Here is a 25,572-nt window from a genome sequence, read left to right on the forward strand (position 1 = left end):
CACACCAATAACTCTTTCTATCTCAGAGTCCTTGGCATCCCTAAGACTCAACAGAACAGACCAGCAATTATTTGCAGCCCTTTTTTAATAATTAAACTAATTTCATTGTCACATTGTTTCACTTCATTTGCAATATGTTAGTAATTCTGGGGGAGGTAATACAGTTTTCCATTAAACCAGTACTTTAATATCCGAGGACAAATTGAATCGGTTAGGATTATATTTGCTGGAGTCTAGAAGAATGATGGGGGGTCTCATAGAAAACTATAACATTCTAACATGACTAGATAGGGCAAATGCAGGAAGGGTGTTCCTGAGAGCAGGGGAGTCCAGAACCAGGCACCACAGTCTCAGGACATGGATAAACCATTTAGGATTGAGGGGAGGAGAAATTTCTTCCCACAGAATGGTGAACATATGGAATTCACCATTATAAAAAGCAATTGAGGCCAAAACATTGTGACGGTCATCCTGGCTCAAAATGTTGGCTCTATTCTCTCTTTATTCCACTGAAATAATAAGCAGCTGACATCAATCACGTATGAAGCTTCAAACTGATGGAAAATATCAGTTATCTCAATACTTTGGTGAAATATTTAACTTTTCTAGATCTTAGTGCAATCTTACACAACATTTGGGACATTTTAAATTATTCTGCTTAAAGAAAGAAAACAACATCTTATATTCATAACATATCCTTTTATTCTAAGGCACTAAATTCCTGAATTAAGATAACAGCCACCTGACATTGTTTACTGCAAAGTGATGGACAACAGCAAAGTGATTTAAAATTTGTTTTGCTTTGATTTTTGTTATTCTCTCTTTCGTGAAGCCATTTTTCCTACGTTCCTGAAAACCAAGATCGTAAATCCAATACAATTCAAGAGAAGCATCTTCACAGTAGGGTGGCAATGCAAAATGTGTTACCATATTGAAGCGACTGAGGTGAATAGCATAGATGCATGTAAGGGAAAGCTAGATAAGTACACAAAGGAGAAAGAAATAGAACATATTGATGGGCTGAGACGAAGTAAGGTTTGTGTGGAGATTAAACACCTGTTGGACCAAATGAAATCTTTCTGTGCTGTAAAATTTTATGCGGTTTTAAGTAACCTGGTAATCTTCCTTTTTTGTTGTGATTTTGTGACTGTGTTCTCCTCATCACGTTTCTTCAACACCTGGAAGTTGTATTCAAGTTTTTCTTGGTTCAGTTGGTATACAGCTTTCATTTGTTCCAACTGTTGCTCGAGAATCTGAACAAATAATAAAGGTCTTAAACAGTGCCATTTTTTGTGTTTAATGTATAAAACACAATTTCTGCCTTTTGGGTTTCATGTTATTTATTACTCATAATGTTTACTACCAGTACCCAGTGGGAGAAAACCTTGCACATTTCATTCCAGGACCAAGCCAAGGTTAGAAGAGGGGAAATCGATAACTGCACATCTCAGAGGTTACAGGACAATAAATGAATATGCTGTAATTATTTAGTGGATTATATCTTGCCTCCCCTTCAAATTATGCAAAAATTAAATTGATTGTTTTGAGTAAGGTGCAACCACCTGTGTGGTTTTTCCCAACTTATGACTTGGTTTGCCTGGTCCAATGTCTATTACACTTGCAACCCTGTAACAATTACTAACTGCAGCTGAACAACCCCCAAAACACTATTATTCCAATTCTGATTTTTTGTGCATTCCCCACTACCTTCGCTCAACTATTGGCAGCCATGCTCTCCATTACATTATTTAAACCACTGCACTGTTCTACCTCTCTCTACTCTTTTAAGATCCTCCTTCCAAGCCACCCATTTATAGTTTTTAGTCACCTGTGTTCAGGTCTCCTTTTCGGCTCATGCATGACTTTTGTATGATTATGCTTGTATGAAGAATCTGGAACATTTTACTCTGTTAAAGGCACTATTTATATACAAGTTGTTGTTGATCCAGGTTACATACAGAAAATTGAACCATGCAAAGCTACCACATAATGATCAATATGCAATATGATCTAGAACTCCAAAATAACATTAACTCATTTAAAATTACATATTTGGTTTATGTGGAGATTGCCAGGGTCACTGACGCAGTTGGGAAAGATGAGATGGCCATCACTGGTGGAGAAAGTGAATAGAAATAGGTACATGTACATTAACATGACGCATTACACTCTAGCTCATCCAACCATGTGCTGAAGGCTGAATTATATGGGGAAGACTCAGCATGGCAGAAGCTTCTGCTTTCCAAGGTTAGCCGTTATGGCCTCTTCTTGCATCTCCCAAAGTTGAGAATGCCAAGACGGGTAACAGACAGATTCTTGTCCCATCACCAGGTCAAGCACTGCTGGAACAGACTTCAAAGCAAGCACCATCACATCTTACAAGCACAACCTCCACCAGTGCAAGATAAAGTCACTTTGAAGGTTCCTGCATGCCATTAGATAGAGTTGAGTGATAAACACATCACAAGTGTGCAGGAAGAGGTGCCAGAGGCAGAGGCACCTGTGAGCAGTCTCCTTTCTCCATTGGGCACTTATACAGGGCTCAATAGTCACAGGAAAGGAAGTTGTATTTAGATCAGCAACAACAAATGTGTTCCCCCTCAGAATTCCCTGAGACATTGCAAGATTGTAGGCAGAGAATGGAGCCTATATAGCCTATATGCACCACCATGACTCAGGCTTTGAATATATGAACTCCTCCATTCAGACAGTAACCAACCTTATGCAACAGCATTCAGTTGCACTGATAGCACAGGGACATATAGAGGAGTTTCTAGTTGTACCTCGTCTGACAGTCCTCTCTAGTCATATAGAGCAATAGCCAGTGAACACACATTTGAGGAAGTTCTGTTGTAGTTACAGACTAGCTGAATATTGAGCAAGTGGAAGTTTTTCATGAGAATGAACTTCACTATGCCTTCATGGCCATATCAATGACAACCAGGAGCTGGAATCAAATTTCATTGCCCTTTGCTTCTGAAAGGCCAATCTATTAGGAATTGAATACAGTGGCAAGTTCTCACAAACAGGACATCAATGACCTGCAAGATGAAGTTGGTGTGCAGCCACTTGTGAGTCATCAGCAAGGTCACCGTTTATTTGTAGAAGGACCAAAAAACCTTTATGGTCACAGTGGCTTTGACAGCCATGAATCACTACCAAGACCTCAGTATGGCTTTGAACTAGCTCCTTAATTACAACAATTTATGGATTGGGCAGGTTCCTGGGGCTGCTTTTCACTCATCCTGGTGTCATTCACCAGTGGTGGGAATGGTAGTGGGGAACTGGTTTTGCCAGTGATGCTATTTTCATGTCCTGTCCTTCACAGTTCCACCTCAGGTCGAACCTAAAAAATTAGATCATGGTTTGTGGAAGGAGCAGGTTTGGTAAGCCTGTTATCATCCCATGCCATCTTATGTTTATAATCAACAGAATTACAAAATGGAAGCAACATAATGGGAATTGCATTTAAGGAAGAGAATGATACATTTCTTTAAAATACCTCTACATCAGTCTCCAACTTAATTTTGATCATATTGTATTCCTCTGCATCTTGAACTCTCAACTGCTGAAGTTGATCCTCATATTGCTCTACTCTCTGCATTCGGACTATCATATACTCAATCTGAAAAAAATGAACTCATTATAACACGTTTTCTCAGAATACAAAATTGCAAAAATAAGCATAAGTCTGTCTTTTTTTTAGGGGACTGACAATTTCTAACTGTTTTTTGTTTAAACATAAGACAAGAGACTGGTCCTCATTATGGGAACTGATTATCACAAATGCAATATCTTAAATCTTCATCATTTGCAAAACATGGATTCTGTGAAACTATAATTTAGAAAGTGTTTCAACATTATACTTTAAATGGTGACAATTCTGCAATAAAAATTCACGGATATTGGAAATTTTAAAGTGATTTCTTAATATGAAAAGATATGAATAAGTCAAACAAACAGAAATTTTAAAACTTCATGCTTTTCAGGAATACTGTGGCTGTTATGCCTATGTAGTAGTAACTACACTTTAAAAATCAATTTGTTGTGATATGATGTAAGGGAGAAGTATGTAAATGCAAATTTCTATGTTCTTCCACTTACTGTATACAAAAAAAAGATTGAAATTGCACTGTTTCGCAAAATAGAAGTGGAATATAAATAAATAAGTGATTTAAATGAACATAAACTCAGATAAATTTATAAAAAAAATCAAAATTATCTTCTTTTTTGTTAATAAGGCCCAGCCAGCAAAGCCCACATCCTTTTGATAAATAAAAAAAGTTATTAATTTCTTAGAGTATCCTTTGCATTGTATTTGATCATAAATCAAATGTACAACGCTTTATGTCCTTTAGAAAAACATGCAAATAAGTGGTCACCATCTGGCACATTACCACCAACCAGCCAACACAGCAATGGGACTTTGCTGTCCCCACATCAGTAAGTCATCTTGACGACTTTCAGCACTTCTGTACTTACTATCGGTTTTTCTGATCTCCTATATTCTCTCATTTTTGATCTGAATTTCATCTAGTAAACTTAAATCAATCTCTGATTAATTTAAAAAAAACACGTTCCAAAAGCACACTCTTTAAAGGCCAATCAGGAGAATTAAGCTTGTAACTTGAAATGGAGTGTAGTAACAAGCGGTTGCACAAGGAACAAGATGCATATATTTTCAATGTCACGTCAGATGACGGAAGTCAATTTCTATTGAAATTGCATGGAGTATTTAGCTTAAAAGGACAGACTGTGCACAGAGCTTAACCAGGTTAAACAAATAACCTACATCAACTTTGGAAACAAAACATTGCTCAAGTTTACATTTTTCAACAAGATATTTTTGTTAGCTTGCCTTCTTCAGCACACTTTAAAACATGCAATCCTCCCAGAAGTGATATTCATTTACCTCTTGGTCCCTTCGCATCTGCATTTTTTTTTCCCACAACGAAAGGTTATTTTTCATTAGCTCATGACGTTCCAGCTGAAACGCTTTCTGTAAAACATAGCAAAATAAAAAGAGAGAAATAACCTAATGTCAAACAAATCTTAAATGAAAACTTAAATGTGTATGGTCCACCACCATTGTGCTTGAAATAATTCAATGATCAACTAAATCTCTTTAATAAATTATCAAAAATGGCTGAAGATTTATTTTTCTCAGTGATGAGGACAAATACTGCAGGAAGAATATCATAGAAATGTTTAAAAAAGTCATGAACAAAAATAAAATGGAAAACCTGTCAATGCTGAATGAAGGGGAAGAGGCAACAATAGCAGAATCAGATGTCAAGGGCACTTCAGTACCTTCCACAAATGTCTTCTTCATTGAGTGACTTTTAATAAACTTTTAGAATGTAGAATCCATCATAACCAACATAGTCCAAAGTTCAGCCAATGTTCATACATACGCCTTTTCAGTACAGGGTCACTCTGACATGATCTGGAGTGAGGCTCCATCGCATTTTCTAATTCTTCCATGGTCCAATGGTGCTGAAACAAATTGTGATGTTTTTACTGCTATCTATGTTGAGAACAGCTAACTGATCCATCAATTTCCCATGAAGCATTTCAGCCTTAGTAGGTGTGATAATTGTCCCTTTAAGGATCCATCTGCAGATCAGCAGTGGTGCCAAAAATGACGATGTAATTCTAAAATGGGAAGCAAATGCAGCCACAAACAAAGCAAGAAGAGTCAATCAATCGCCTAGGATTGAAATAGTGTGTTACTGGTACAGGGGTAATCACTCCCCTGCAGATATAAAGAGACTGAATGCTTTTCCTGTCACATGAAAGATCACTTAAAGCACCGATGTAAAGGTTTCACTCCAAGATCATCTCCAGCTGCAAAGCAAGTTCTTTAGCTTTGGCACCATTTAGTAACACAGTCATTGGAACCCCTGGTTATGGCTGCAGAACACAGTACAGTAAACTCTGTTACCTGGCAGCTATCAACACCAATTCTCTACTAACCAGAATTTCTGATGTTCTCGCAATAAGAATCCTCACTTTACCAATCAGAAGCAGTTACAAAGTTATCCAAAACATACCTATATATTATTTTGTATTTTAATTTATGTTTCTAATATACTGTTGACGATTAAATGTAAAATTAATAATTTTATTCCTGACTACTTGCATATTAGGGCGCTGTATTCCATTTTAATGTTGGAATTGTGTCACAATAAAGTACATCCTTTAAGCTGGTAATCAGGAGCTGCTAAATTGGTAATCAAGAGCTGTTGTCCCTGGTAGTAAAAATGTTAGGGCTGCATTACAACAATATAAAAAGGTGTTCACACTTCGCATTGGGGGAATGTTTTTACTCTGATGGCTTGGAAATAAAGCTGTCTTAATATACAGACTGACTTCAGCCTTGCTCTTTCCTCAACATATGATTATTGGTGTAAAAATTTTGAATAACCTGCATCACCCTTCTCTGTGAATGCTGGATAATAACAATTTTACTGTATTCATCCTATGACAATATCCTTATCATTACGACTTCCCTTACACTCCCCTATTAGAATGGCTTACTGCATTGTGGTGCCATGGTCAGTTTGCTCAAGCACTCTACAGTCCTTGTGCCCCTCCACATAGGTCGCAAATATCTCAGGCCAAGTGGTCAAAGTCAAGGCCAAGGCTGCTCCATCACTACATGTTGCACACATAAACACCTGACCTCACAGTCACACCCTCTTAACCCTGACGACTGACCAACTCTAAGTTCTAATTAACTTAAGGAATGTACATGACTACCGCCCTCAAAAAAGCATCCATTGAACTCTCCTCCTTTCTGATGCCCCACAAAACCTGCAACTCAGACTTCATCTCAGCAAGTCTAAGCTGAAGTTGCTCACATTGCAGGTATGTTGTCCGATACCACAATACATTCCACAAACTCCCACATGTTCCAGGTCTCTTCCAACTGAACCAGATCATATGAAAAAGAATAAAAACTGGCCTTACCTCAATCTGTATAATTTCTTCTCTATAGGACCTGGCTAGGGTTTTTACTTGTTCTTCCATCCGTTCCAACAAAAGGTCAATGTCTTCAGCTGCTTTCTTCAGGTCTTTCACATACTGGTCATCACTCAATTTCAGCTCCTGCAAATACAATTCAACACAATGAGCAATACGTATAGAATATGTGGATTCTTTAACTGAGCTTGCCATTTGTTTTCTAAACTTGCCTGCAAGAATAAAACAATTGCCACATTAATAGCTGTTCTTAAAATGCACAACTCAAAGAAAAACATTGTTGTCCAAACAGTTTGATTAAAATATAAAAGTAAAGAGGTTGTACTGCAGCTATACAGGACTTTGGTAAGACCACATTTGGAGCACTGTGTACATTTTTGGCCTCCTTATTAAAAAAGATTAAGTTGTTAGAAGCAGTTCAGAGAGAGTTACCCGACTCACTCCTGGGAGGAAGGACTTATCTTATAAAGAAAGGTTGATTAGATTAGGCCTATGCCCATTGGAATTTAGAAGAATAAGATGAGTTCTTACTGAAAGATCCTGAGGGGACTTGATAGAATGGGTACCATGAGGGTATTTCCACTCACGAGACTAAAGCTAGAAAACATAGTATAAAAATAAGAGGTCTCCCATTTAAGACAGATGAGGAGAGGTTTGTCAGAGGTTCACTAATCTGTGGAATTCTGTTCCTCAGAAAGTAGTGAAGGTTGGGCCCTTGAATTTATTCAAGGCAGAGTTGGATAGATATGTGATCGGCTTGAGAGTCCAAGGTTATGAAGGGTAGACAAGGAAGTGGGGTTACAACCACAACCAGATCAGTTATGATCATACTGAATGATGAACAAGCTTGAAGAGCCAAATGGATAACTCCTGCTCCTAGTCCTATATTCCTAATAGTAATCACGCAAGTATAATCTGGTTTCAAACAGCATGATAACTGCTGCATTCCCAAATTGCAACAATAAAATGCATAATTTAAAGCTAAACATCATATTTGCACATAACTTCCTAATGTGTGACAAGTTACCTTCTGCAAACTTTTAATCAACATGTTTTTTTCTTCAATTAACTCAGAACAGAGCTGCTGCTGTTTGATAAGAATGTCACGCAGATCCTGTGGAATCTTAAGGGCCTTTGCCGTCAGCCATTTCTTTGTGATGAATTCAAATTTTTCCTCACTCATTGTTGCTTCATTCTCTAGCTTCGCAGTCCTTCAAACAACAAAATACATTTTTAAAATCCATCATTTTGAAAACTGGAAGGGGGCAATTCTCCCAACCCATTTTGCCGCTTTAGCGGAGGACATTTAGCAGACTTTCCACTGGCCATTAGAGCCTCGGTGAGTCTCCAGGCACCAGATTTCCAGCGCCGTCAACTCTGCGCCAGAAATTGACACAGAGCTGTACAATTTATTTAAATTAGTATGTGCATCTGATAAGCAAGCCTGGGACTAAATTCTCAGGGCCCACTTAAGTCTCCCCCTCCCTCCTCCCCTCACCCCCACCAGAAGTGTTTCACTCCAGTGGGGTTTACAATAGCTCCCCACTTACAGGGAACTGGTGACCTAACCCCACTGGAGTGAAGGGTGGGGACATCAAGGCCCCACAGAACGTTGGGGTGAGGGGTGCCCCCTGGGCATTGACAGTTTGGACTCTGGCACTGCCCAAGGGGCAAAGCAGCAATGCCCAAGGCGGCACCTTGGCAGCAGTAGTGCCAAGGGGGTCTGGCCGGGGCGGGGGGAGCAGGGCCTCTGGTGGAAAGACCGGTGTCATGGGGGGGTCCTGCTGCCACTCTGCACTGTGATCAATGACGAAGGGAGGGAGGCCAGCAGTTGGGGCGATCTCAGCATTGACAGATTAGTGCATGCGCAGTGACCCGCTTAGCGCTATGCTGCCGATCTTTCCAGCGGGATTACGGACAGCACGGTGGCACAGAGGTTGGCACTGCTGCCTCACAGCAATAGGGACCCGGGTTCAATTCTGGCCTTTGGTCACAGTCTGTATGGAGTGTGCACATTTGCCCCCTGTCTGCGCGAGTTTCCTCTAGATGCTCCTGTTTCCTCCCAAAGTCCAAAGACGTGCCACTTAGGTTGACAGGCCATGCTAAATTAACCCTAGTGTCAGCAGATTAGCAAGGTAAACATGAAGGGTTATGGGAATAGGGCCAGAGTGGAATTCTGGTCAATGCAGACTCAATGGGCCGAATGGCCTCCTTGTGCACTGTCCACAATTCTATGATTCTATGAATAGGCCCCGCCCCTGATTTTTCACAAGATTCACACTAATGCTTTCCCCAGTGCACAAAGTGTGGGAGATTCATTTTGAAAATCCCGCTGGTTACTCAGTTTTCACGCAAATTCAACACTTAGATTTTCCCAAAAAAATTCTCACCCAAAATATACCAATATTCAACCAATGTAAAAATAAAGTTTTTTTATGTCATTATTATGGCAATGTCAACATGAACCTTGGAAGTTTCCTTATCATTTTCTCTGCCATACTTTATGACTTTATTCATACCTAACCAAGACAGTTCCCTTTAAGTACAAAAATCTTATCAAGTGAATTCATGAACAATTTGACAGCAACATGACATTCAAACCACTACCAGACACAGTATAAATAACTGTGCATATTCATATCACAAATATGTTGCTTTCTCTTTTCAAAAATATTTTAGGATAGGAGGTTGTACCAACAGGCATAAGCCTTTACCTTACAGATACTGTCAGCAGAAATCATGAACATATTGATCCATGATGTAGCCAGGATAAGTGGAAACAGTCTCAGCTTTCTCCAGCAGGACATGGCTAATGAATAGCATATTGAGAAAGTTTCAGATAGTTTTTAGAAGGCCAAAAAGATTCAAGTCTCAGGTAGACAGACCTTACTTAGTCATACAGGTGAACTTTCTAGCTTTCTTCCAAGAATCTCCAGCACTACCACTCCTGAATTTCCTGCTAGCCTCAGGTGAATTGGATTTATTGTAAAATGTTGTAAAGAACAGTTAAGGAGGAGTAAAAAATTAATTAAGCATTGACTTTTTTTTTCCAGGCATCAGTTCCATATACTGTGTGTGGATGGAGGAAGAAAATTTAAACATTATAGTTTCTAATTTTTTTGAAACTTTAATTCCATTCTGTAATTATTACAAACCTTAATTTTTTTTTTGTTTTTTATTCCAATTAAGTCCAATTCAGAGCCTCAACAAGTTGAAACATTCCCGATCCAAGCTGACAAGGCAGGGCTCTCACCGCTTGTCTTGGGCTTCATCTACATGATCCCAGCTGCTTGGAGTAGGCATTGCTCCTCCTCCAAGGCTTGATCTCATTTGCCGCTTTTAAAAATTGTTTCAAATGAAGCTAAAATGTACCCTAATGACTTCAACCACGCACAACATGTCGATACTACACTTGACCTTAGCCAAAAGGCTGAGAAGTTGATCTGTACATCAGAAGAATATTTATTTAGAGGACATAAACATCAAGTATGATAAATGGGCATTTGTCTCCTTTCCTAACAGCTAATCTGGATTCCTAGAGAAGTGCATTTGGTAAATATCGCTTTCTCATTTCGTTAGTAATATCAGTAAAAATGATGCTTTTGTCTCTGTAGAGTAATAAACGCTGCACCTAAAAGAGGTGCAACAATAGAATCACAACAATTATACACTGAGTGGACTGGATAGTGAGTTGAGTGATGGTCTATCTTCTTCATCATGAAGAAAACCCAAGTCAAACCCTCTGTTGAAAAAAAATGGTGCTCTGCCCATTTAACCCAATTCTACAAAGATTCAGCATTCTCTTTGTTAAAAGCATTCAGTTCCTTAGCTTGACATAATACAAAACAAGTGACCAATAGAACTGTAAAAGCTGAGAGAGGAGTAGCAATCTTCAAAGGTCCTGCTCTTGTTGTCACTACCAGAAAACATAATGACTGTCACAGGGTTCAAAGCACTGTGTTGTGTGTCCTGGACAATAAAAGATTCAATCACTAGTCTGTTGTGTCAATCAATATCAAAAAACTAGGGCAGCGGTTGCAGCTTTATCTTAACATCCAGGGTTAAACAAAAAGGGAGAAAATAACCAGCTGAGTTTGTGTTACTGGTTGCTAACAAGGAACTTGTGCTGGAACTCTTGTGTTTAATGCCACTACACCAAAAAATCTCTTACCCGCTTTTTCTTCTAGAACTTCATCCCAACTGTCACCAAAGGGTAAAAATCCAGAGGAAATTTATTTTCTCATCAACAACTCCAAAACATCAGCTTACTGCTGGCAAAAATGGCAAAGTGCAAAGATAATATAACCAACTCACCTATGCTTTTGCATTTCTCTTTCTGTGTTTCTTCGCTGCATCTCCCTCGAGTCTTCAGCAATTTGTACATTTGTGACCAATGATGTCCCATCTCTTTGGAGCGTAACCAATCGCTTCAAAAATTAAAAGAACCATCAATCACTTATGGTTCCAAACTAAAGTCCCTAACACTATCTCCCACAACTGACATGAGAACAACTTTGATTTATAAAGGAGATTTACAAATGAGATGCAGATTCAAAACAGTCATGAAGAGCTTTGAGGGAAAACAATACATAGCTAAAGAGCTAATTTTGGTGAGTCTTTTCAAGGAAAGGAATTAGCAATATGGAAGAGAACAGGAAGAAGTTCTATGGAGGTAAAGCTAACTAAAACAGATTAAGAAAAAATATTGAGTCCCTAGAATTTAAAACACTTTACTGAATGAGAATTTGTGGGCAAACTAAAGGAGAAATTAATATAAAAGATTTAGAAAAGAGAGAAATTTATTTACACAAAATTGTGAGGATGTGGAACTCACTTTAGATTTAGTATTTGAGGCAGAAAATATGTCAACTTTGAGAAAAGATTGGATTGGTGAATGCTTGTTGAAGGCAGACCTGGAATGAAAAGCAGGTACCATCACCAGGGGAAAGAGGAAATATAAGCAGCACAGTCGTACCTCCACATGGCGCTTGTGAACTGGAAGTCAGATGTCAGCCACCTGATTTCCTCCCAGTCAGCAGCCATGCTCTGAGCTGGCTGCCTCACATTCTGGGCCACATTTGATTTTGCAATTGTCCTGGAATGCATGCATTGTAGCATTCACATACTATATTTAATACTTCCTCACCATGCAGCTCACACTCTGGCAGTATGTCTGACGTATGTCTCTACACATCGCACAAGCAGCCAGGAGCAGGTACACTGTGCATATACATCCCCTCTACCAGAATCAATAGTATGCACAGAGGATGCATGAGAAAAATGCAGTTGGTCTCTCCTCACTATTATCTAACACAAGAGAGATCACAGCACCTACACTGTACGAAGAGGCATCCACCCCTTTTGTATCCATTGCACTGTACAAGCATTGTACCCATCTCCCAATATACTTTTAAACAGCAGGAACAGTTTGTCACACTCCCTTGTCCAAATCCACAATACATTCTTTCCCAGTGAATGAAGTACTGATAAACGTTTATTGATATACACTTACTGCAGTCATTCACTAAGCCTAAAAAAGTCTCAGTCTCAAGTCTTTTCATTTCTTGCTTTACTTACTCTTTTAGACATGGGGCACTAGACAGGAACTGCAATAAACTGGTCTTGCATTCCTTTTGTATGTTGGGTCTGTGTCTTTGAATAGGTTTGCAAGTTTGGTGATCATGTCATCTTGCGAATCTTACTTCTACACCCAGAAAAGCTCATCCCAATTGAACTTAAATGTTGTTAACCAGTTTCTTCCTAACAAGGCTGGTTTTTCATCCTTCATTACAATGATGGACAATTTTATACATTGTTTCTAGTGTGTGATGGGAACCAATACACATCCCATTGTGGAAATTTTCTCACATTCATAACTTCAGCTGATGTTAACTCAACTTTTGACAGTATAGTGATTCAGGAGTCACACGAATTGATGCCACATGCCAACCTTCATGTTTACTGGAGCTCCATCCAACATTATTTGGGCTGCAATGCCCTGCAAATTTAAACTGGACATCTTTGTATTTCAAATTTTATGGCTCTCAAATCAACCTCTCATTGACCTGGTGCTGTTCAACAACCATACGCTGTGACTGCCATCTTTATCGGCCAAGGTTTTCTCTGTTATTCTTTTGATGTGTGTTGGCAAGATGCCCCTTCTTCTTGCAGCTCTAGTACTCTAACTTAACACTTGGTAAATTGTGTGCTCAATGTTGGTCTAAGTACTAATAATGGGCCTGCTCAATTTCTCTGCGTCTATGAACTGCTGCTTTTAGGATCTCAACTGTTTACTCAGCTGAGGCTTATTTACTTCTGCAAAAGCTGTCATGTTCTAGCTGCCCAGTAATACCTGCTGATGCAACATCTTCAAAGATCACTCCAGCCAATGGATAAAATGCTTTTTCAACAAGTCGGGATTTTAAAATCTTGCTCTCAGCAAAATAAAAACTTGTAGTTCCTCTACTAGTTTGCTAGCAGCTTCACCATCCCAAATTTTTTTTTGGCTAGGGGATGCACAGTCCCACCTTGTTGCCAGACCATGATAACGTTGCTGGGTACTAACAGGACAGTGTGCAGGCATGTGACGTGAAGTACCCCCTGAATGCCAGACTAGGCAGGTATGTCGCACACAGACACACACTATTACAGTAACAAAGGCATGGATGAGGGTTTCAGTAGCTGTGCAATTATAGTAAAAATTCTGACTGCAACCCCACCTTGATATCCGTCAAGTATAATACAATTTCTCACACAGGCCTACACTACGCAGGTTTAGAATGGGCTATGCAAAAAACTGATACCCACTTCATTAGCCAAGGCAGAATTATTTAAGAAAGTAATGTGTTATCAGAGACAACATAGTGCCACAGATTCAAAGTCAATGGGGTGGTAAAATTGCAATCCATTGCATCACAGAATACATGTTATTTTATTTTTTCTGTGTCATAAAAGTCACTCACAGCAGAATCAATGTGCTATGGTTGAGTAATGAATGTAAAATATCAAGGTAAAGCCAACTAAAGGCTGGAGGGTGAACACAGACAGATGTATGTTAACATTAAATGACTGACCTGATGTGAGTCTAGAACTTGCTTGCAGCCTTTTCCTAGATCCTCTTTGACCTCCTCTTCAACACCATAAAGTCTCTCCATTTCTTCCCTGGAAAAAAGGATTTGATCTTTGTTGTGTGGTTCTTTTAAATATAACAGACAAAAACGTAGATAAGGTTATCTCTTGTCACTTGTTTGTACCACTCCTCCACCCACATCCCTCTTACCCTTGCCAAAATGACTTCTTCAGGCCAAAGTCTGATTTATGTGCCAAGGAATCACGTAAGTATAGCCCTTTTTGATCTGTAGTGAAATGCAAATACTTCTCAGCAACACCAAATGGAATTATTAGACTTCAAGTGGGTAGAAACATTATTTTTTCCTTTGTTTACTATCCATTACCATCAAACTATGGAGAAATACATTGATTTAATATCACCAAAATGACCTCAGCACTCAGTGCAGTTAGTGTATGTAATATGAAGAGAAGCAAAGGACTATAGCAGTGCCTCAGAAAGCATTTTCTAATTTGGCCGCACACTAACTCACCACCACCTTCTCAAGGGCAATTATGGTTAGAGAACAATGTCTGACCTTGCCAGAAAAAGTCTATATCCCATGAACGAAGATATATTAAAAGCTTTTGAAAGTTACCATTACACACACACTCAACAATTCTGCCACTCACTCGTGCCCTCCTTCTACTCCACCCTATCCCCAGATTCAGCTCATTGCCACCATTGCACCTTTCATGAGCAGCTCGTTACTTCTTGGCTGATACCACCCATGGTTGCTGAAAACAAGCCACCTACTAGGGAATAGATGCTCAGGCCCTAGGGATTTAGACCTTCACGGACTGGGGAACATAGTCTCTTCTACGAGTGGATGCTCGGGTAAAGCCAGAATCCCCAAGTAGGGCACCCCCTCAATTCCAAGAAGCACAGACTTGAATGGATTTAATAATTGGTCCAGCTATTCACTGCCAGATCTGGCTCAACTACATAAAATATTATTGGATCTTGCTCTCATCTACCAAATCAGTTCACTATTCTAGGATCATCCTGGAATGCAAAGGTAACTCCAGTTTCTTTTCTCTTTTGCAAATCCTTTTTAAACCAGTCTCCTCCAATCTCACTAACCATAATTGTGAGTTTTGTCACTCAGAATGGAACCATCTGATCAGCTACCTCTGCCACTTCCCTCTCTTCCAACAACCCATTGAGCCTACCTGAGCCCTGAACTCTCGTGTTTTATTTTTCTCCTATATTCCTTTATGCTCTCTCTAAAATCAATTTATTCATGAGGCCATCTTCATGTTCCCCCATCCCTATTCCAACCAGCCTGCTGATCATTCAACCTCTCTTCCAGATTGTCATATTAGTCAATATTGTTAACAATTCTCTCTCTTTTCAAATACCACTTCCTCTCCTGCAAACCTCTTATTATCCCTCTCCTTAGAAACATCGACCCATCCATGCAAGCTTCCATCCCAACTTCAACCTTCCTTTCTTCTCCAAAGTCTTTGAAAATGCTCTTGCCTCCTAAATTCAAGGCTATCTTTCCCGAAACTCTATATTTGATACCCTGCAATCAAGTTTCCACTCCTGCCACAGTACTGAAATGACTCTTCTTAAGGTCACGAATATTGTTCCACGTAACTGTGACAAAGGTAAACTATCCCTCCTCAATTTTCTTGATATGTCTGCAAGTTTTGACACGAACAATCACCACATCATCCACCAACACCTTTTCTCTGTCACCCATTTCCATTCTTAACTATCCAGTACTGCAATAGCCAGGAAATTACCTGTAATGGATTCTCTTCCAACTCCTGCATGGTTGCCTCTTGGTGTCCCTCAAGAATCTATCCACGGCAACCTCTTATTTATCATTTACATGCTACCCCTCTGCAACATCATCTAAAAATGCAGTATGTTTCCACATGCATGCTGATGACATCTAGCTCTATCTCAACCCAATTCTTTCAATCCATTCACCATTTCTAAATTGGCAGATTCCTTACCCAAAATCAGTAGACAGAACATAGAAAAACTACAGCACAAACAGGCCCTTCAGCCCACAAGTTGCGCCAATCATATCCCTACCTACTAGGCTTACCTATAACCCTCAATCCTATTTAGTCCCATTTACTCATCCAAAAGTCTCTTAAAAGACCCTATCGAAGCTGCCTCCATCACTACCGACAGCAGCCGATACCACGCACCCACCACTCTCTGAGTGAAAAACTTATCCCTGTCATCTCCTCTGTACCTACTCCCCAGCATCCTAAACCTGTGTCCTCTTGTGGCAGCCATTTCAGCCCTGGGAGAAAGCCTCTGAGAATCCACCCGATCAATACCTCTCAATATCCTATATACCTCTATCAGGTCACCTCTCATCCTTCGTCTCTCCAAGGAGAAAAAACCAAGCTCTCTCAACCTATCCTCATAAGGCATGCCACCCAATCCAGGCAACATCCTTGTAAATCTCCTCTGCACCCTTTCAATGGCTTCCACATCCTTCCTGTAATGAGGCGACCAGAACTGAGCACAGTACTCCAAGTGGGATCTGACCAGGGTCTTATAAAGCTGCAGCATTATCTCCCGACTCCTAAACTCAATTCTTCGATTGATGAAGGCCAGTACACCATATACCTTCTTAATCACATCTTCTACCTGTGAAGCCAATTTGAGAGTCCTATGAATCCGGACCCCAAGATCCTTCTGATCTTCCACACTGCTAAGAGTCTTATCCTTAATATTATATTCCTTCATCCCATTTGACCTGCCAAAATGTATCACCAACATTTATCCAGGTTGAAGTCCATCTGCCACTTCTCCGCCCAGTCTTGCATCCTATTTATGTCACGCTGCAACTTCTGACATCCCTCCAAACTATTCACAACACCTCCTACACCACCTACATAGTTTCCTCCATTATCTCTGTACCCTCCGCCACAAACAGCGTTCCCTGCCAATTGTATTGCTCTCCCTGGCTTTTGTCTGAGATGATTCACATCATTCACGCCACATTTGATTCTGAAGAGAGCTTCCAGCCACATATCATCACTAAGATTGCCTAATGTTACCTGTGTCATATTGCCCAATTCCAGACCTGGTCAGTTCATCCACTGCTAAAACTCTCATCCATGTCTTTGTTACCCTAAATTTGACTATTCCAACACATCTCTAGCAAGCCTCCCATTTTCCATCTTCTGTAAACTTGAGGTCATTCAAACCTCCTCTGTCCGTGTCCTAATTTGAAACAAGCTATGTTCATCCATCATCCCTAAACTCAGTCTTTCAGACTAGCAACACGCAAATTTTAGAATTCTTACCATTGTTTTCAAATTCTTTCATGGATTTCATCTCCCTATCCTTAGAACTTCCTCCAACCCCAAAACCCTTTGAAATCTTGTTCCTCCAATTCTGGACTTGTGAACAACACAATTTTATCTATTCCATGATTGGCACTATGTCTTCAGCTGTCACGGCTGTAAGGTCTAGACTTCTTCCCTCCCTCAATCTCTCCACCTTCGAGTGCTCTTTCCTTCTTTAACATGTTGTTTAAAACGTTATGATGAAGCTCTTGCTCATCTATCGTAATATCTGGTGTCGAACTGTGTTTGATACCACTCCTGTGGACCATTATGAGACTCCATTAAAGCTGCCATCTAAATACAAGTTATTGTTTTTGGAGAGATGACTGGATCATCTAAGTGCAGCACAAGAAATTCAGTACACCTGAAGGCAAATCTAGGAAAATATTCCAAATACTGCAATATAAAAATAATCTATCAATCAACAACATCCCATAGCTAAACTCTCATCTTGGAACCCAAAGCTGACATTAAAAATCCAAGTGGTACTGCATTCTCTATTCCACACAACCAACCAGGAACAATCAACTAATTCTTCTACGTAATGGAAATTTTGATGTAATAAAATTACAATTACACTAATTAACAATGGAAACAAGAAAATTTAATTAAAGGTGAAGCCAGTTGAGAATACTCGACGGAATTAACCTCCAAAGAACCTGAAGTGTAATTGGAAATATTATATACGCATCTCGAATGCTGCAGAAGGTAAGCGACTACACAAATAAAATCATTGCTTTGTCATTAAAACTGCAAGTTACTTTGAAAGCTACTGTACAATAACAATCAATATATAAACCATATTCAAGCGCACATTTTATATTTCATTCTAGTTCATTGGATAGTTGGTTCCAAATATGAAATTAAATTTATGTGATTACTGAAACTGGATTCCAACAATAAAGATATCTGGGAAACTTCCAGCATTTAATACTGGCAAATCTTGACTGAAAACTGAAGGTGCTTTTGATTAAGAAATCTCAGCCAATTATTGTTTAGATTGAAAATTACAAATTCCAATATGCAGATCAATACATTGACCGAAGCTGGTACTTGGGATAACTTACAACACAGACTGCATTATCAAATATATGCATCATGAAGCTCGACAGAACAAAATTATTGTGTACGAACTGTGGTAAAAAGTAATACACAGCTAGATGGTCTCTCTGGTAATGAGATTTCTAACTCAGCCACAGGGAAAAACATTACATGCTGAAAAGTAAAGCATTCATTCACAGACCATCATCTCAGGTGCCTGGATTATATCCTAGTAAGATTGGTGAGATTAAAGACTTCAGTTTCTGTTGGCTTTACTGGTCCGATTTGGAATGAACATGCACGAGTGAAAGCACTAATCCTGCTCATCTCATTCAATAAGGATGAGCTATGGGGAAAATGGAAAGGCATGCTCTCAGGCTCTAGGAAGAGAATATGCTAAAATATGGGAATAAAATAGGAAATAAAGGCACCCATCACTCTGTGTTTCCCCAATGTTATATCTGATCTTAGAGTGTTTGATGGCAACAGTAGGCAGCAAAAAATAAACACGCATCCTGTTCACCAATGCAGACATTCAAAGAAAGAACAAAGATGAGCACAAAATTTCACCAGAAAGAAACCCAAACTATGCAGGGGCAGACATTCACTTGTTTATGCTTGTATCAATGCAGTCAAACTAACACAAAAGGTTGGAAATTTTAAATGGGTTTCATCAAAAGCTGCTTGTACGTGTTTTCCACAAATGTGTGTGCCAGTTCAAGATTTAATTCACACACTAGGCAAAATGGCCATCGCCCCTGGTCAAAATTGCAAGATTTTATCAACTGTGAAGGCTCTTCAAATTGTGCTATATCATTACGCCACTAAAACTGACAGCCACCTCAGGAGTCAGTACGTGTGCTACTGAAATCCTTAAATTGCCATCAGGGATTCTCCTCTTTTATAAAGGACACAACACCAGGTTATAGTCCAACAGATTTATTTAAAACCACAAGTTTTCGTAGTGCTGTTCCTTCATCATAGCCACCTTCTACAAAGGAGGCAGAGCTGCTGAGGCAGTCCCAGAACGCAATCACTGCTTCCCATAAGGACTGGCAATTTCTGTGACAAACTTCCCCTTTCCCAATGTCAATTTAAATCTGGAATTAAGTCATTGGGATCTCTGGGTGTGGGACAGCAATGATATAAGTAACCAAACACATTAAAGTATTCTTAGCAAACTAAGAAGTTAAAAGGACTGATATTTAAAAATTCAATCTAGGTAGTGAAGATGATGATCATGATCAAATTGGGAGAGAAACTAAAATGTAAACTTTATTTTTTAATGTTTTAAAATGTTGGATATTTCTTACTGTGGAGACATTTTCACAAATATATTAACTTTGCAGGAGCAGTGAAGGTGGTTAGTGGCCATTATAAAGTTAGTATGCCATTAAAAACCCAATTACACTTCATTATTTTTTCAAAGATTCTTACAGTGAAACAAACAGCATAAAAGGGAAAGTCTGACGCAGAAATCATCAGCTTTCTTCGAGGTCAGCACTGAGCACAATTGCTTCACGATTGATTGCAAAATACAGAATATGCAATTAACCATGCACCAATCAATCAGATTGCTTATGGATGCAGAAAAATATATCCTGATCACAAAATGCTCATTTTTGATGTTAAACCTATTTTCAGCTAAACTGAACTGAACAGCAATATGTTATCCTCTTTTAAATGCACCAATGAATACTTTTTAATGGGAAGCATTATGCAGCTAAATTCTGTTACACTGCCTCATTGCACTGGAAAATGTTGTTTGAGGTTATGTAAGTAAATTTAAGCAGAAACTTGAATTGCAATGGATCAACACAATTTTGAATGTTTTTGCTATAATTCCATTTGTGCCCAAAGTGAAAAGTCGACTTCATCACATTTAAAATGGTACATTTAGACCTCGAAAAATAATAAAGCAATAACTACACTAGATAGGCTAGAAAATATTGATGAAAATAAACTAAAAGTAATCAAATTACAGCACGTACAAACATTCAAACCAACAGGATATTATTATTCATTCACACTTCTATCTCGTAAATACAACACATTCTCAAGGGCAATTAGGGGTGTAATAAATGCTGGCTTAGCCAGTGACACGCATCCCTTAAATTAACAAAAAAAACCACACAAACTATGAACCATCTAAATTTAAAAGTGCTTGGAACTAACCTCTTTCTATGCCCTTAAATGATCAGGGATATATATGCACAGGAGTGGCCATAGATTTATATGGTGGTTAGGATAATTTATTTTGCCTTACAATCAAATATATGGCATGTTAAAAATAGCATCATATTAACTGGAAAATTTCAATGATCAATCATTTAAAATGTTTTACATTAATACGCCCTTATTGTGCACATATCTCATCTAGAATATGATGTAGAGTTGCCAGCGTTGGACTGGGGTAGGCACAGTAAATAGTCTCACAACAAATAAACCTGTTGGATTTTAACTTGGTGTTGTGAGGCTACTTACTGCATCTAGAATACGTTTAATGTTTCGTATTTACAATATTTTAAAATCCCTTCTGAACGTCAAAACTACTAAATTTGTTTGTTTAATCAACGAAGAGTTCCAAAAAAAAGTTAATATTACTAAACAAATGGTACTGTACTATTCAGCATCCGGCTGCTTTAATTACACACTGTATCATGCTCTTAAGCATTTCCTGCAGAATATACATTACATCAACTGATCAGAAGTTCCACCTTTGTGTTTTTTTTGTACATTGCATATACTATATTTGTATTATTCAGTCATGCGGCTTCTGAAATATTAATCAGAGCCAGGTCTATTTATTGTCCTGTCCTTGGAGATTTTTGTTGGTATCTCAGTTGGTCCAGGTGTCGTTAACGATTTTGTCCTTACAATAGTTCCCTTACCTTAATTACCGATGCCTGCTGGTGTTTGGGGGATTTCTGCGTTGAATTTAACTGAACTGGAATTTATTTATATTTTAAAATGTGTTAAAACTGACAGGGTGTGCAAGGTTAATGGTTCTCCCGTTTCCTAATGCTCTGAAAGGGGCTGGAAATTCATATCAGTGAAACCAGCAGGAGCTGCCTTCGCGGGTTTAGATTTTTTATTATTTTGTTTGTGAGGCTGAAAGTGCGAACTGGAGAAAGTTTCAGTGAGCGAACGGGGCCAGTAACTTCCTAAGCAGTGCGAAGGCGGGGGGAGGGGGTGGGGATGGGGATGGAAGGACAGATCGGAGCGGGCCAGCTCAGTCCCGGTACCCAGGGAGCTGCCGGCCTCGCCTCGCCGCTCTCACCGTTTCTTCTCCACCAGCCGCTCGGCGATCCGCAGCCGGCGGGCGGCGATCCTCTCCTCGGGAACATCCGAATTCACGCTGAGGACTTTCTCCTCCTCGACCTTGGGTACGAGTGGGTCGGACATGGTGGGCGGCGAGCGGGGGGCTTCAGCGGGACCGTGTCCTTGAACCGGGGGCCAGCGCCGGAGTGGGGAGCCTGGGCGGGTGGTAGCTGCCGTCGCCTGGAGACCGCTGGTTGCCAAGAAACCACCGTCGCTAGGCGACGCCGGTTGCTAGGAGACGGCCGCCGCTCGGGCTCACGTCCCAGGAACACTGTCCCTTGGTCAGGTGTAGGTACAGTGAATTCTCAACATGAGACATTATATACCATCCCAGGTTTGATCTGACCCTCCCTCATAATCTCAACCCCTTAATTCATCCAATTACAAAAGCCACCTATAAACTTAAAATATTTACCTATCTTTTTAAACAGAACAAAAGGCCTCTAGTTAGCACTATAAACTTCTAAACTTCTATAATAGAAAGTCTACATAACTTTGGTTTTGCTTTATACATACCAGACAGTAGTTTTCATCAGAAGTCATGTGAAATGGTATAAGGCAATAACTTCACCATTACACAATTCTTTAAGTTTTATAACTAGCAATACATGATCAGAGTCTTTAATGCTACTGTGGCTTTTGTACTACATGAGGCATGGCCTTAGAAGTCACACTCTTGGTTCTAAGCCAGAAGGTTTTAGATTCAAGTCCCTCATTCATTGTGTCAAAGTTTCACAGTAAAGAAAGATACCCAGTGGTCTGTATCTGCAGTGACTATAAAGAGGCTATCTATTCTAATCCAATTTTCCAGCAGATGGTCCATAATTTTGTAGGCCAAGGTGTTTCAAGTGCTCACCTTAAATGCCCTATCACCCTTTCAGACAGATTTCCAGGTTGTATTCACATTCTGGGTGAAAAAAGGTTTTTCCCCTCAACTCACCTCTAAATCTCCTATCCATCACCCTAAAAATTCTGCCCTTTACGTCACCATCTATTAGTTAGCACATTGCAACCTATATCTACCCATCTCTTTCTGCAGTTTCCTTTTTTCAATCAGGAAGTAAATCCTGAATGGAGATTTACTTAACCAGGAATCAAACCCAGGCCATGCTGATGAATGCACTGAATTCTAACCACTAGATCACCATTGAATCAGAATGAGACCATTCAGCCCAAGTCCATGCCAGCTTTCTAGAATAATCTAGTCAGTCTCATGCCCCTGAACGTCCATCCAATTTCCTTCTGAAATCACAAATCATCTCTCCTTCTAGTTCTACCACACTCAAGGTTTGGTTAGGAACTTTTAGGGAACAGTGATTGAAGTATAAAATTTTGGTTAGCCAGGGAAAGCACGTACAGCTATCTAGAGTAAAAATAAATAATTGATTGGAGGTCAGCTAATTTTAGTGGAATGAGAACAGATCTGTGCCAAGTAAATTGGAATCAAAGATTGACAGGTAAAACTAACTGAACAATAGGTCTTTAAAGGGGTTGGTTTGGGTATGACCAAAACTCCCTGAATAATGAGCAATAAAGAGCAAGATAGTGCTGAAAAGGGGCACGTGACAGATGTCAGGTAAACAATAGGATATCAAGAAAAAAAAAACAAAAAGAAAAAGTTCAGAGGGAATATGAAAACGGAATTCAGACAGACAAAGTGAGTATGGAAGAAACTGGCAGCTAAGGAAATCCAAAAGTCTTCATATAAATAGTAAGTGAGAAGAATGGATACATGGAATAAAGAGGGTAAGGCTAAATTAGCACTTTCAATCTATCTTTACCAAGAAAGATGCTGGTAGCCGTATTGAAGTAATTAGCTGAGATTCCACATGGGCTAAACATTGATGACATTAAATAAATCAGCAGGACCAAATGAACGTGTCCAAGGATGCTGAGGGAGAAGGGTGGAATTTGCAGTGGTAGCTTCCAATCCTCTTTAGCTTCAGGGATGACTGGAGAATTACATGTTACACCCTTGTTCAATTCAGATGTAAAGAAGTGTGTTAACTCAGCAAGTACAGACCAATCAATTTGATATCAATACTGAGAAAGCTTTGAGAACCAATAACAATTTAGCAATGACTTCTTGGGCAATCCCTTGAAGCCAAGGATGACTTGCTTCCACACAGATAAGTCATGCTGTTTATAAATCAATAGCTTGGTAGTATTCATCAAAAGTGGGAGGTTCCCCATTTAGGTCACAGTGTTAGATATAGTCAAGTGGCATCACAAGAAGCAGGCAGTTATTCTGGAATTACCAGTACCCACAAAAAAAAAAGGGAGTTTTGTGAAATAAAATGGCTTTTATTGGAAACTGGTGCTGAATTTCAGCAGTGCAGTAACTCCACTGACTGGATTGTTAACAAAATTCCAACAGACACAAGAATATCAGAATGCATTCAACAGTTAGAATGCGTAGTTGTTAGTACAGCTTTCAATCAGGACCCAAATTATACAAAGCAATTTAAGTTAGCTATTGACGCTAGTGGTATTGTATGGCTGCAAAAGATGAACTGCCAATTGAGAAGTCAATAGGATATTTTTAGTTTGAACATACATCAGATGAAATATTCTAGAGAAAGGGACCAAGTTTGGTGCTAGATTTGCAGCATTTTAAAGTTTCAAACAATTCTTCAGGGTTATATATATTGCCAACAATGCTTTGACATTTCTGGAGAGATTTTGAAAAATGCCAGGTTGTTTTGGTGTTTGTTTTTGCAACCAATTTACAAAGTGTGTGTGGTTGGACAAGAGAATTTAAATGCAGGTGTATTGTCATGAGTTACATCAGAAGAATTTGTACCTTGGGAAAAGAATGGGAATTAATTCTATTTTTACAACAGACTTGTGTATATTTTTGTCGTTGACACACATACACTATAGTCTAATGTTTTGTTTATATATGTAAATGTGTTAAGTTATGAAATGGGTTGAGAGAATGACACCAGCTTTTTGAAATTATGGCAATTTTTTTTCCCCCCCCGCAGACAGGTGTGAAAATGTTTTTTTTTTAAAAAATAGTCTTGGGCAAGGAGGATGTGCATTTCTTGAAATAATTTAATTAAATTGAGAAATTAAATGGAGACTGAACTGTTCCAAACAGAGAAAAGTATAGATGAGATAAATGCATTTATAGTAAGACTTTCCTGGTCAAGTGATTTACAAGTCAATAAACTAGGTTTAGAAATTTGCATCAGGAGATACATATGGACCTTGTTTTATTTCCAACTATTGAATATCAAAAAGGAGTCTAGAAGTGATAAGAAACATTTTGCATCTTACAGCATCTTCTCTCAACTCTACGGGAAAACAGACGAGAGTATTTTGCTTTCTGTTGACCTAAAAGTAAAAACAAAATAGAAACAAAGGATTTTTATTTTCAAAGAAATGCTGAGGACAATGGAAAAATATTAAAGGATATATGTCAGAGCTTTACAGCACAGAGAGGGGCCCTTTGGCCCATCATATCTGCATTGGCTGTTAAAACATTTATTCTAATCCCATTTTCCAGCACTTGATCAATAACCTTGTAAGCTCTCATCTAAATGCTTCTTAAACATTGTAAGGGTTCCCACCACTATCACTCTTTCAGGCAGAGAATTCCAAATTTAGGCTATCCTTGGGGTCAAGAAACTTTTCCTCAAATCCCCTCAATCTCCTTACCTCAAGGTCAATGCTCCCTGGTTATTGGCCACTCTAAGAGGAAGTGTTGAGACAATTTGTTATTTGTGTAGAGAAAACTAGGAGAACAGCTCTGAGCTGGGAGGTGAAGTTTGAATTAGACATCCAGTCAGA

General features: G+C 39.2%; 1 protein-coding gene across 1 annotated transcript in view; it reads right to left on the bottom strand.

Annotated features, from left to right (window-relative positions):
* The window catches only part of drc1 (dynein regulatory complex subunit 1 homolog (Chlamydomonas)), a 56,138-nt gene extending 34,277 nt beyond the window's left edge, over positions 1 to 21,861 (bottom strand). Inside the window, exons 1-8 of the mRNA XM_080192250.1 lie at positions 21,737 to 21,861; positions 14,058 to 14,145; positions 11,299 to 11,411; positions 8,012 to 8,195; positions 6,973 to 7,110; positions 4,913 to 4,999; positions 3,503 to 3,625; positions 1,114 to 1,253 (exon numbers count right to left, since the gene is read on the bottom strand). Coding sequence (XP_080048376.1) covers positions 1,114 to 1,253; positions 3,503 to 3,625; positions 4,913 to 4,999; positions 6,973 to 7,110; positions 8,012 to 8,195; positions 11,299 to 11,411; positions 14,058 to 14,145; positions 21,737 to 21,861 — 998 coding nt within the window. The remainder of the gene's footprint in view (positions 1 to 1,113; positions 1,254 to 3,502; positions 3,626 to 4,912; positions 5,000 to 6,972; positions 7,111 to 8,011; positions 8,196 to 11,298; positions 11,412 to 14,057; positions 14,146 to 21,736) is intronic.
* Between the last annotated feature and the right edge of the window lie 3,711 nt (positions 21,862 to 25,572).

Source organism: Carcharhinus amblyrhynchos, chromosome 7 (genome assembly GCF_965287045.1).
Source record: "Carcharhinus amblyrhynchos chromosome 7, sCarAmb.v2.hapA, whole genome shotgun sequence".
Taxonomy (NCBI): domain Eukaryota; kingdom Metazoa; phylum Chordata; class Chondrichthyes; order Carcharhiniformes; family Carcharhinidae; genus Carcharhinus; species Carcharhinus amblyrhynchos.